This window comes from Misgurnus anguillicaudatus, chromosome 16 (genome assembly GCF_027580225.2).
Source record: "Misgurnus anguillicaudatus chromosome 16, ASM2758022v2, whole genome shotgun sequence".
Classification (NCBI taxonomy): Eukaryota; Metazoa; Chordata; class Actinopteri; order Cypriniformes; family Cobitidae; genus Misgurnus; species Misgurnus anguillicaudatus.
Window position 1 is genome coordinate 18,532,191 of NC_073352.2, and position 13,044 is coordinate 18,545,234.

At 36.8% G+C, this 13,044-nt stretch overlaps 3 protein-coding genes across 4 annotated transcripts in view; 2 read left to right on the top strand and 1 right to left on the bottom strand.

Annotated features, from left to right (window-relative positions):
• Positions 1-5: 5 nt before the first annotated feature.
• mcts1 (MCTS1 re-initiation and release factor) lies at positions 6-4,950 on the top strand. The gene is made up of 6 exons (XM_073854264.1): positions 6-201; positions 1,084-1,236; positions 1,336-1,433; positions 1,572-1,705; positions 1,853-1,918; positions 4,706-4,950. The coding sequence occupies exons 1-6, from the start codon at positions 191-193 to the stop codon at positions 4,787-4,789; spliced, it is 546 nt and encodes a 181-aa protein (XP_073710365.1). The 5' UTR covers positions 6-190; the 3' UTR covers positions 4,790-4,950.
• An 800-nt stretch (positions 4,951-5,750) lies between these two features.
• c1galt1c1 (C1GALT1-specific chaperone 1) lies at positions 5,751-8,133 on the bottom strand. Its single transcript, XM_073854263.1, has 2 exons — positions 8,006-8,133; positions 5,751-7,614 (listed from the first exon to the last, which is right to left on the bottom strand). Exon 2 carries the CDS (start codon positions 7,599-7,601, stop codon positions 6,654-6,656), a length of 948 nt encoding a protein of 315 aa, XP_073710364.1. The 5' UTR covers positions 7,602-7,614; positions 8,006-8,133; the 3' UTR covers positions 5,751-6,653.
• A 2,017-nt stretch (positions 8,134-10,150) lies between these two features.
• The window catches only part of zdhhc9 (zDHHC palmitoyltransferase 9), a 31,720-nt gene continuing 28,826 nt past the window's right edge, over positions 10,151-13,044 (top strand). The window contains exon 1 of one of the 2 annotated variants that reach the window (XM_073854265.1): positions 10,151-11,020. In XM_073854265.1, the coding sequence (XP_073710366.1) occupies positions 10,854-11,020 (167 nt within the window). In that variant the 5' untranslated portion in view covers positions 10,151-10,853. The remainder of the gene's footprint in view (positions 11,021-13,044) is intronic. The other variant, XM_073854266.1, reaches the window with a different exon arrangement.

The window sequence follows — 13,044 nt, forward strand, 5'->3', positions numbered from 1 at the left end:
GTAAAGCGTTTACTACGGTCGTAAACGTCGTAAGCAGAAGTCACCTGCCATTGACGTGAAGCGTGGAGTTAATCAAATCATCTTCAACTGAATATATTGTTCTTATTTACTTGGTTAAGCAAGCTTTACGAATACGAGCTTAAGGAAGCGCAAATAAGAGGAAAAGAGTGACCGACAACGCCCCGCAAGGATGTTTAAAAAGTAAGCTTGAGCCGTTGTCAGCTCAGAAACACGCGCTAACCCAACTTAGCATTGTTACCTGTATGGAGTGGTTCATTACCTAGGTGGTTTTCCATATCAGTAGAGATGATAGCTGATGTATTAACTATGCATGCCGCGTTTTAAATATGACAACCTACGTAACATGCTATATGTTTATTTAAGACATTAACTTGTTAGCACATTGCTAACTAGTATCAGGTCTGTCATCATAGCCCACACTCTCATCATAGTTCATTAGTGATGCACCATTTAGTGACATTTGAAATGCAAAATACATTCTTGTTTGCAAAAGTCAGGTCTGATTTAGGTGATTTATATTTTTCTGTTCTGCATAGCTGATAAGGAAACGGCAAAATATATGAGCTGTTTTACTTTATGTGATACTACGCCATATGTTCATATAAATCTTGATTCTTTGTGTTGCAGTCCATTATATAAAATACTTAATTTGCAAAAATGACAACAGAGATTTGTCATCTATGGGCATTAAAGGGATAGTTCACCCAAAAATGAAAATTCCTTCATCATTTACTCACCCTCATGTTGTCACAAACCCGCATACATTTATTTGTTCTGATGAACACAAAGATATTTTGAGAAATGTTTGTAACCAAACACTTCCATAGTTGGAAAAAATAATACTGTGGAAGTAAATGGGGTCCATGAATGATTTGGTTACAAACATTTCTCAAAATATCTTCCTTTGTGTTTATCAGAACAATGAAATTCATACAGGTTTGTAACAACATGAGGGTGAGTAAATGATGACACAATTTTAATTTTTTGGTGAACTATCCCTTCAACTTCATTGAATGTTTCCATTCTGTCGTAGTAAATAAAAATTAATATTTGTTATCATAGATTTGATGAGAAGGAGAATGTTTCAAACTGTATTCAACTGAAGACGTCTGTAATTAAGGGCATAAAGAATCAGCTGATAGATCAGTTTCCCAACATCGATGAATGGCTCAACCAAATCATGCCCAAAAAAGACCCTGTCAAAATTGTGAGATGGTAAGAGTTCTGTTTATTCATGATATAAACTAATATAATGTGATATTGAAAGACAGACTTTACAGCGTGATGTGGTGTGTGTTTTACTTTTGTTGACAGTCATGAGCATATTGAAATTCTTACTGTAAATGGAGAGCTGCTTTTCTTCAGACAGAGAGAGGGACCATTTTATCCCACCCTCAGACTTCTACACAAATGTAAGACATTTACAAATGTAATTTTATTTGTAAATGAAAATGTCACGCATATGTCCTAAAGTTTACATATGTGCAGTAGTTTCACTTGCAATTCATTTGTTTAAGCTGATGTCTTGCAATTGTGTATCTGTTCTCCAGATCCCTTCATCCTACCACACCAACAAGTAGATAAAGGTGCCATCAAATTTGTTTTGAGCGGAGCCAACATCATGTGTCCAGGCCTTACATCACCAGGAGCCAAACTCTACCCTGCTGAAACAGACAAAGTAGTCGTATCTTTCCAGCTGATTTTGCTCCACTGATTTTCAACTAATTTTTGTTTTTAAGTACCTGAATAGAAGTGTTTCATTAATCCAATAATTCATGTGTGCATGTGTTGCGTGTAATGCAAGTTATTTTCCTTAAGTATTTGTTCTCAGGCCATAATGGCAGAAGGTAAACAGCATGCACTCTGTGTGGGAGTCATGAAGATGTCAGCAGATGACATGTAAGTATTGTTTTTGAATGCAAAAAAATTCAACAATTATGTATTTCAGTAATTCTTGGTGATTATTAGTCCATTGCATTATTAGTTTATACATTATTTTTAAGTTTTAAAGGCAAAATATTTTCAGTCACTCTTTTATTTTAAGTATGGTGTCAGGTTAAGGCCACATCCACATGAAGCCAGAGCTTTCTCTATCCAATCTTTTTTCATTGTTCTATAAGAAAAGGCTGTAAACATGGTGTTGTCTTAAGAAATATCTATGTACACATAAAACGACTGAAACAGAATCAAATCGATGTACTACAATGCCAGACCAGTATGTGGCACTGTAATTCTGCCACAGAGATGCACTAAAAACAGAGATGATGACTTGGAGCATGTGCATAAACTTTGTTGTCCATAATGTTTTGTTGTCCACAATAGTTGCAAAAAAGCAAAAGATTTTGCTTTGGTACACTTAAAGGACAAGTTCGGTATTTTACACTTAAAGCCCTGTTTTCAGATTGTTTATGAAGAAATAGAACGGTTTTGACTGAAATTTCGACATATGTGGCTGCCCTGAGAATTTTCGCGTGTTTGTAAATCACCTCACACCTCTACAATGGGTTTAATGGTGCACTGGAACAATCCTTCCTAAAATGCATTAAACTTTCGTTTACAAAGACGTGAAACTCACCGAGTGGTCAGGGGTGTTCCCTGATATGCTCTCACAAAAATCGCTGCAAAAGATGCTTTCCAACAGGTGATTTAGAATTCGTTGTTAACTTGTGGACCTATTTTTCCAAACGCCTCACACACCCGTACATTCTTCCGCTTAGAGCTTGAATAATAGACACTCCAGCCCAGGTGGTGGCGCTAATCCGCCATTGCCAATTGCAAGAATAGAAACAAAGTTCCCGGCGCGGAGTAATACCGTACCTCAGAGCACATCTAATACAAGTCAATGGACTTGGCCAAAACTACGATAAAACCTGTTGGAATGCGTATTTTGCAGCGATTTTTGTGTGAGCATACCAGTGAACACCCCTGACCACTCGGTGAGTTTCACGTCTTTGTAAACGAAAGTTTAATGCATTTTAGGAAGGCGCTTTTGCCCTGAAGAAGACCACTTGCTGGTCGAAACATGTTGGCGTTTGGATTTTATAGAATGTAAGCCACACTTATAATAAAGGCTTTTTATTTATTCCTTCTCCTTTTGGTATTTTTTTGATTGAGTGCCTGGGACTTGTGTTTTTTGTCCTTGCATTTTAGGAAGGATTGTTCCAGTGCACCATTAAACCCATTGTAAAGGTGGGAGGTGAAACACAAACAAGTGAAACACAAACACGCGAAAATTCTCGCATATGTACAAATTTCAGTCAAAACCGTTCTATTTCATCATAAACAATCTAAATAACAGGGCTTTAAGTGTAAAATACCGAACTTGTCCTTTAATAGGCACACTACATTCTGCAGCACAAACACAAGCAAGCATGCCATCTGCCGTTGTTGTTGCTGTCATGTGACGTAAAGGTGTCTGACCTGGGTCAGGGTGGGGTGATGACATCATAATTTCACAAAATATACAGATTGGCTGTACACAAGGAATCTGAAGGGTGTTGTTTTCAGATTTATCCACTCTGAGACCCGGTTTAAAAAAAACCCAGAGGTTTCAGGCTCCCAAAACAACGTCTCCACGTGGACACACTCTAGAGGCTTATTTAAATACCAGGTGTAAACGTGATGTGTCTCTCTTGTCCACTTGTGATCCGATCGATAAAAACACATATTGAAGGAATATTCAATTTTCTTAAAAGAAAAATCCAAATAATTTACTCACCACCATGTCATCCAAAATGTTGATGTCTTTCTTTGTTCAATCGAGAAGAAATTATGTTTTTTGAGGAAAACATTGCAGGATTTCTCTCATCTTAATGGACTTCAATAGACACCAACAATTAACACCCAACTCAACACTTAACAGCTTTCTCAACGGAGTTTCAAAGGACCACAAACAATCCCAAACGAGGCATAAGTGTCTTATCTAGCAAAATGATTGTCATTTTTGACTAGAAAAATAACAAATATACACTTTTAAAGCACAACTTCTCGTCGAGATCCGGTCGTGATGCGCCAGCGTGACCCCACGCAATACGTCATGACGTCAAGAGGTCACAGAAGACGAAAGCGAAACTCCGCCCCAGTGTTTACAAGTGTGTTGAAAGAGGACCGTACTGACGTTGTTGTATGTCAACTGATACTAATTAATGTCTTTGTGTCAGTTTATTGTTTACAATGGTCCGCAATGTGCGTTTTATAAATGTAACACGTGACCTCCCTACGTCACTACACATTTACGTTAGGTCGCGCTGGACTGGATCTAGACGAGAATTTGTGCTTTAAAAGTGTATATTTGATATTTTTCTTGTCAAAAATGACAAGCGTTTTGCTAGATAAGACCCTCGTTTGGGATTGTTTATAGTCCTTTGAAACTCCGTTGAAAAACTGTTACATGTTGAGTTAAGTGTTAATTGTTGGTGTCTATTAAAGTCCATTAAAATGAGAAAAATCCTGCAATGTTTTCCTAAAAAACATAATTTCTTCTCGACTGAACAAAGAAAGACATCAACATTTTGGATGACATGGTGGTGAGTAAATTATCTGGATTTTTCTTTTAAGAAAATGGAATATTCCTTTAATACCAAGTGTAAACCGCCCCTTAGTGTAACCTTGGATTTTGTTACTTGGAATACGACAACATCTCTAATATTGTTTACATATTTTTTACTGTTTTGCTTTATTGAACATAGAGAAAGTAAACAAGGGAATTGGAATCGAGAACGTTCACTATCTGAATGATGGACTATGGCACATGAAGACATACAAGTAATGACAGACATGAGTGTGTGGATCATTTGGACCCCTTGTCAACAGGCTGCCCATCTACTGTTTACATGAATGGACTCAACTGTGTATCATACTGAATGCTTTACCGCAACTCCATTTTAATTCACAAATAAAACCTGCATTGAAGTCACTTCAAACTTAAAATGGTACAATGACCGTTGAATTGCGCCTTGTCAGCTCAATGTATGTGTCAAACTATTGCATATTTGTCTGACTTTTGAGGGCCAGCTGAAATCCTAGAATTATCCTTGCTGAGTATTCTTAATTTTGTAAAACATTATGGTTAAACTAAAATGTCAAAGCTGGACTGCATGCCATACTGCATATCTGTGTGCTGACTGCTCACTTATACTAAATCAGGTATTACTTAGGTTTTTGTCACTGTAAATTCAACAGTAGGTGCATAAACATTCGTAAACATCAACAGTAGAAAAAGTGGCAAAAATACCATATATTGAAATAAAATAATAGGCTTATATTAGAGATGCACCGGTATTAGAATAAACAATGTTTGGTGATTACAGTATATTAACTAAATTCTGAAGATTAGATTTTCTGAATGTTATACATTCATGACCATTAACATTGAACATTAAACTAATAATGTTTCTTCACAGAGCTCAAATTCATTGCATTATCCTATTTTCTTTTGATTGACAGGCCATGACTATCATTTGTTTTTAAACTATTGGCCGGTAATTATTGACCGATAATGATTATTGGCCAATATATTGGTGCATTTCTAGCTAACATTTTAAATCCAGACATGATGTCTGCACAAGCATAACACTAGTAACTCAAAAGACCTTTACAGAAGGCACCATCATCAGTCTTTTATCAAACTTTTATCAATTTCATAAATGACTATCAGTGGGGTTAATGAAATGTCAAAGTCCATATTAAAATATTATCTAGTCCAAGTAATGTTATTAAAACCATAGTGGAATGAGCATCTTTGAACTATTTAAACATGGATGTTAACTGAAAAGTATTTGGAACAGTATTGAGAAGTACAACTTTGACAAGGAAACACAAACCAGTTTATGATGCCATACTACTAAATTATTCATAAATATGCAAAACGTAATCAAATGTTTTACATTTTTGGATTACCCTCTTAAAACAAAATGATTTAATACCAGAAATAATGATTATATAAATAAGCTCTTCTGCCATACACTGTAAGGAATCAGTTGAAATGGCCTTTTCCCCGTATCAAGAGGTAAACTCAAAATCATTCAATAAGATATTCATTTATAACGATCACATCAATTCCAGAAGACTTTAAATCACTTAACTTTCCTCCCTGCCATTACTTTTAACAAAAGAAAAAGAAGACAAACATTTCAACAAATAATAACACAGCTGGATCAATGGGCTCCTGTCAAATACTGAAAAACATACAATTAAATAGCAGTGATGCAGATTATATAGTTTCCACTAAACATTATCCTGCATGTTATATTTTTTTAAATGCACATTCCACGATTTTGCACGTACAGTTTGTACAACATCTGAAATGTTTCACTTTGCATTATAGTGCAAATCTGATCCTTTTAACAATCCTAAATCAAGGACTAATTTTCATACTAGTAATACTACTATGTGCAAAACATTGCCCATTTGTGGCCCTCGTGTTTAAATTGAATTTGTTGCAATCCATTTTCCTTTCGATTTTGCTAATAGTGATCAGGTTTTGATTTAGCCAGAAAACAGGAAACCCCTCATCTTATGTACCAGAATCCTCAGCTTATTAGCCCTGCACCTAGTGTAAAAAATACCCATTACAATCAATATTCTTTGAATTATGTATGGCACAGTAACAGCCACACAACATAGAAAGTTTATCAGTCATTGTCTGAGTCTTTAGGAGGAAAAAATGTCAAAGAATCGTGAAATTCGTGTCCGTACGGCCGAAGTCTGTAGACACCATACATCATGACCTGCATTTGGGTTGGACTCATGTCGTTAAAAGTGATCACCACATCAGAACAACATGCTTCCACCACGTCAGCTGGGTTTTGGTTCATGCTGTCAGAAATCAAAGTGTCAATGCTTCTCTTATTAAAAAGTTCTTTCCCTTGTGCATCCTCGCCATTTTCAGCAAACACCCCGGTGTATTTCAGACATGTGGCGAGCTGCTGTTCTTCTGACATTTTCCACAAGGCATTACTACGCGCTGGGCATTTCTCCTCATCTTTAAAAACCTCCACCAGCCGTCTCATTGTCTCATAACTCAACACAATCCCACCGTCATATTCCACATAGTCGAGCTCTCCAGACTTTTCAGTGTGGCCGATGTAAAAGGGCTGTCTTGGGTCTTTATCCAGTACCAAATACTTGAGATTTTCAATAATTGCAAAAGTGGTGGGCCGGGCCACGAAGAACCAGCGCAGGTCTCCGGCATTCTCATAGGCATGTGTGATGGCTTTGCGTAGTCTAGCCCATTCATCCCGCTCCTGTAGAATCAATGCCGGTAGAGCTTTAGAAAGTTCTGAGCTATAAAACACAGATTTATCGCAGTGTTTGCTCCAGGTGTCATTGGCTGCCGCCCAGTGAAGCAGAAGCTTCGGGGTGACCATGATGAGACAGTACACTCGAACCAGATGGGTGAGGTCAGACATCTGGGTTTCAGATAACTTTTGAAGGTCATCTTTGCTAAGAGGTTTCAGATGATGGTGGAGATGACCATTATCCCGAGGTCCTGGACTGAAGGTTCCTAACAGAGACATCACCAGACAAAATATGCCCCCTAGGACCATGCCTTTCATGAACGAACTACCTTCAGACACCATGCTGGAAATTACTCTGTAAGAAGAAATTATAATCATTATACATTTTAAATGGACGACAGCGGCATCAAAAACATTATCTCAAAAAAGAATTTACAAATCCAGACCTCCCAGTTCGGAGAAAACAAACATATTGTTACAGCTGTTAAACAAGCACTTATACAGACAAGTTCACTGTACTTAATAGTCAAGAAGACAAATACACTGAGACCAACATACGGCAGCTGACTAACATTAGATCAAACTCGATTGAAACATATTCATATACATAATCGTATAACGTTACCTTTCAACAACGCACAACTTACTCTCATTTAAGCGCTACAACGTCGCATTCAGTTCCGTACACACAACCGGAAACTATGAAATCATTTAAAGTGTGGTACCTGTTCTGAAGTCAGCTTTACCTGTACTCTTTCAAATCGTTAAGCTTGCATTACGAGAGGAAGACCGATTGCAGTCCAGCACAACCAGTAGAGCGCTTTCCGCAAACGGATGTTTAATCAGCGCAGAAGGCATTATGGGAAATGTAGTTTTTATGGAGTCTACTCACACAGGCGCGCATGACGATGAAAACTACAACCGTCATTTTCCTCAAAGCACTGGCAAATATGATTCACGGAACTATTTTGTTTTTTATTATTCGGTATAGATATGTTTTCAGTTTAAATGAATTTAGCTTAAAAAAGGTTTTGTTTATCATATTTAGTCAAATTCTTAGTTTTACCATTTTTACCATTTAAAATAAAGCGCAAAAATGCCGCTTACCGGTTAATGAGGGTGTGTTCGTTAGTTATTGTTAAGAATCCAAACCTGTGAATTTTTATTTTGAATTCTTATGTATTCTCATGTAGCATATGTGTGCCATCAGGGGAATAGCTAAAGAATATGATGTAATTAAATTATTTATGTATCTTTGCACCTCACCTTTCATAAACGTAAGGGACTTTTCATGACTATGCAGATCTACCCTTGACCTAATCCAAGCATGATGACGTCCGCCCTTTAGGAGCTTATGCATAATGTAAATGTACATACACTCTAAAAAATGTTGGGTTGTTTTTAACCCAGGGCTTGGTAACTATTGGACAGAACACATTTCTGGGTTAAAATGACCCAAATAATGAATTGTTTTTACCCAACTGCTGGGTTATTGTTAATCAACCATTATTGTTAAACAACCCAGCAGTTGGGTTAAAACAACCCATTATTTGGGTCATTTTAACCCAGAAATGTGTTCTGTTCGATATAGTTAAACAACCCAATTTTTTTAGAGTGTAGGCTAGATCCTGCTGTCATTTCTTTCTTTTCATGCAAAACTGAAAAATTACTGATGCACAAACAATAAAAAACACACAAGCACTAAGGTGGGAACCGACTACGATAGTAATCACTGTGTACATAGTCTTATATGATTGATTAGAGGAAAATGATTGGGCAACAAAGGAAAGAAAAAAAGCAACAACATCCATATTACGATAATAATGAAATTTAGTGTCCTGGAAAACTTTGTAAAACCACACAGCATTTAGAAACATATTTACAACAACATCAAGGTCATTTTTTGTGGTTTACTGTTAACATAAATTGAACATTTCGTGAAAATATGATCTTGATATCTTTAAAGGTGCCATGGCATGAACATCTTTTGATTGGGTCCCCAGTGCTTCTATCAACCTAAAAAAATTGAAAAAGATCAACCCAGTAACTTAGTTTTGGTAAACCATTCTCTACAAGCCCATGAGAAAATAGGTTGTTGAAATTTGGATCTCCTTATGATGTCATAAGGAGCTCTTATTATAATAATACCACCCCTTAATCTGCACTATCCAATCACATCACTGCCATTTAGTACAGAGAAAAGAAGAGGGAGAAAATAATTCACAGCACAATTGAGTTTCAATTGCAACAAACCGCTCATTTGCATTTAAAAGGACACGCAAAAACGGCACAATTTTGCACACTCGAAAGTGGCAATTTTAACATGCGATAATAAATTATCTGTGGGGTATTTTGAGCTAAAACTTAACATATGTGCTCTGGGGACACCAAAGATTTATTTGACAATTGACATCTTAAAAAAAGTCTTGTGCCATGGCCCCTTTAATATTGACTGAATGAGGTCATGTCAAAGATTGAAATCATAGTGAAATTAATAGTTGAAAAAAATCTGATAATTAATCTCATAATTAGATTATAAGACATTAGCCTGGATTTTACAGACATGGTCATATATATATATATATATATATATATATATATATATATATATATATATATATATATATATATATATATATATATATATATATACTAGGTCAATTGACAGGTGGAAAATCAGCAGGGCCTAAAATAAATAGGGCATGAAATTGAAGATAAATTTCAGATAAATGTGAGAATATGCCAAAACGTCACCGTCTCTTTTTGGGCTCTCAAGTAACAATATATCACACTTGCGATGGGCTTAATGGTGGGTTGGATATTAGTATTGAGACAGAAAATTCCTTTGTTCCCAGTACAGTCACAGGCACTGGCCCTTTAAGAAGAGACATTTCAATCTAGGCGTGTTTCCTGCGCCCGAAGAGAATCCAGCCCTGCCTGCATCTTACTAGGGTGGAATTGGAAGAAAGATTTTACGCGTACAAATTTCACATATGATTTTTATGTAATCGCCGTAGGTAAACATCGTTTTCCTCAGTTTATTATATATCGTTATAACAAAAACAAGGGACGGATACTCCTCTCGGGGTAAACGCTTTTATAGCCAGCCTAATCAATGACATAAATGTCAGTCGGTCAAGGTCCAAGCTCCAGATGTGCTTTTAACATTTAACGTTACACATCTACTTCAGCTTTCTCGTTTATAATTTGTGCATATTTTGGACGTAAGCGATTTATAAAATGTGCTGAAGTGGATATTTTTAAGGACAATATGGGAAATGTTCGCGTCTGGATGAGAATTTTGCTTTTTGATATCTGACTGAGACTTCAGCTATGGATTTTGAGTCCAGGATAGCAGATATGTAGAACGACGGACTGCCGATTCAAAGACTAAAACACTAGAGATGAACCTACAAACAAATCTTACCCATGAAGGAAGAGTCATCACATGCCTGTAGAGAATCTTGAACGCTTACATTTTGTCTTCAGTATTTTCTAAACTCAGGTTAATCTTTTAGTGCACGCGGTTGTAGTTTATTTTATTGCCTAAAGACTGATACTGGTCGCACTGACCAAAGACTGCTTATTGCTACCATGTCGGCGGTGATGATAGCACGGAAGGTTACGCGAAAATGGGAGAAATTGCCTGGGAAAAACACGTTCTGCTGCGATGGACGGATTATGATGGCTCGACAGAAAGGAGTATTTTACCTGACCTTATTTCTCATCATTGGGACCTGCTCTCTTTTCTTCGCCTTTGAGTAAGTGCATCACTCATGTACACTACCAGCGAGCGCTAGTAAAGCGCTCCCATTATTATAACCTACGACGCGGACACTGCAAGTGCACGCGCTCGGTGTGCGCAGGCAGGTTACATATTAATGGGAGCGTTTGGTTTGTCGCTTGCGTACAGCATATGGCCTTTTTCTTTGCAATTTCATGGTCCTCAAGTGTAAAATCACGGAGTAACTACGCCTGTGTTTTTATACCAGTTTTCGTGGCTCCTGTCTGAAAATGTACTGTAGCAGTTGAAATGTGTATCAATTTAGTACTGAGAGCTCCCAAGCCCCCTATTGTTTGGGAGTAAAAAGCCATATCGTCAATATGTCAGCTGTATTGGAATGTGTGTCAAATTTGTTTTTGCCACAAAAATATGGTTTTATTGTAATGCTTTGCATATTTGTTTGGCCTTAGAGATATCAAGCTATAACATTACATAGAGATCATACAGTATGCCAATGAAAGATCTTTAAAATTGTATGGGATCTTTCACTTGATGAAATGGCTGTGTTTTTCAACCAATGCCTTAATTCCAAGGGGCCCTAACCCTAATTTTAATGTTTGACATGGCCTTACTCAGTCAGTACTAAATATAACTTTAGATTATGGTGGATAAATTTATGTAAGGAGTAAATTTCACAGGATTTCAAAGGCATGGCCACATATTGCCGTGGACAATGAACACATCAAAGTCAAAAAGGTTGAGATCCACTCATACAGACCAAAATACTTTGGTGGTTTCTGTTGATCATTTCTGATGCTTTAGATTTTGACATTTTTATTTTGAGTGTCAGCCTGGTGTTTATGTTGATAAAGCAAACTGTGCCGCATGTAGTCCCAGTGTACATAAGCTTGCTTGGGTGGATATAAGCTCCCTTGTGTGGACTGTGACGTGCATGATTTGTGTTTCCTGAGACTTAAGTGCTGCCCTGCCCATATCTTGGATCCTTCATTTTCAGCAACGCACAGGAAGCGCTTGCCTGCTTCTGGTCACTGATGAGACTGATATGACTTGGAGCTGGATTTGGCCCAGTGTCTTTTGTACTGAAGTTTGCAGGACAACATGTTCACATTGCTGTCCTCATAATTTGTCCTTAGGGTGCAGACATGTTAGCATAGAGAGCATTATATAAGATGATGCTTTTGCTTCCTGTGCAGTTTGTAAATAGGGTTTTATTTTTTCACTATTTAAGGTTTAAACTTTAATTTTCCCTGGACTGAAACTTGCATTGGGGAGTCATGAATACCTTTATTTGTAACCACATGAGAGTAACATTAGACACAAGAATGTGGGTTGCATTTTTGCCAAATAGTACTGTAGTGATATCACAGGGTATTTCTGTGGGGTATATTTTATGGTTTATATGGTATTTAGTAACCATTTATTTTTATGTACACTTTTATGTTAACACAGATTGTAAATGGCAGTGTTTGCGAAAGTCTTTCCGATTAGAAATTCTTTCCACATATTGTGAAATATGCGATCCAGGAGTAGATATAAAAATGTTTTTAAATTTCTCTCTCGATAATCCTTGCTGCTTTCTATTACTGGCGCTAAGGCTTTTATGAATTTATATGTTAAATTTGAATATTTTTCATATTGTTTAAGAATGCTATCTATCCCTGGGCTGTGTGACTTGGCCAGATGATCTCTTCACAGGCTGAGTCACCAAATACAAGACTGATTAGTAGAGATGGACTTTGTGCTTTTCTTCCTAGGATTTTAGTCCATTTGAAAAGAAAATCTGGTAACACTTTACAGTTGTATAAGTAACGTTAGTAAATGCATTGGCTAATATGAACTTACAATCAACAATTTTTTAATAGTTAGTTATTGCTAGTGCAGTTGTTAATGTAAGTTAATTGTGAGTTAAAGGTCACATAACACACAGTGTTTCTGCTTATCTCGTGTTAATCTTGAGTACCTATAGAGTAGTATTGTATCCGTCATATCTCCAAAGAGTCTTAGTTTTATCAGGTTTATAAAAGACAGATCAGCTGCACT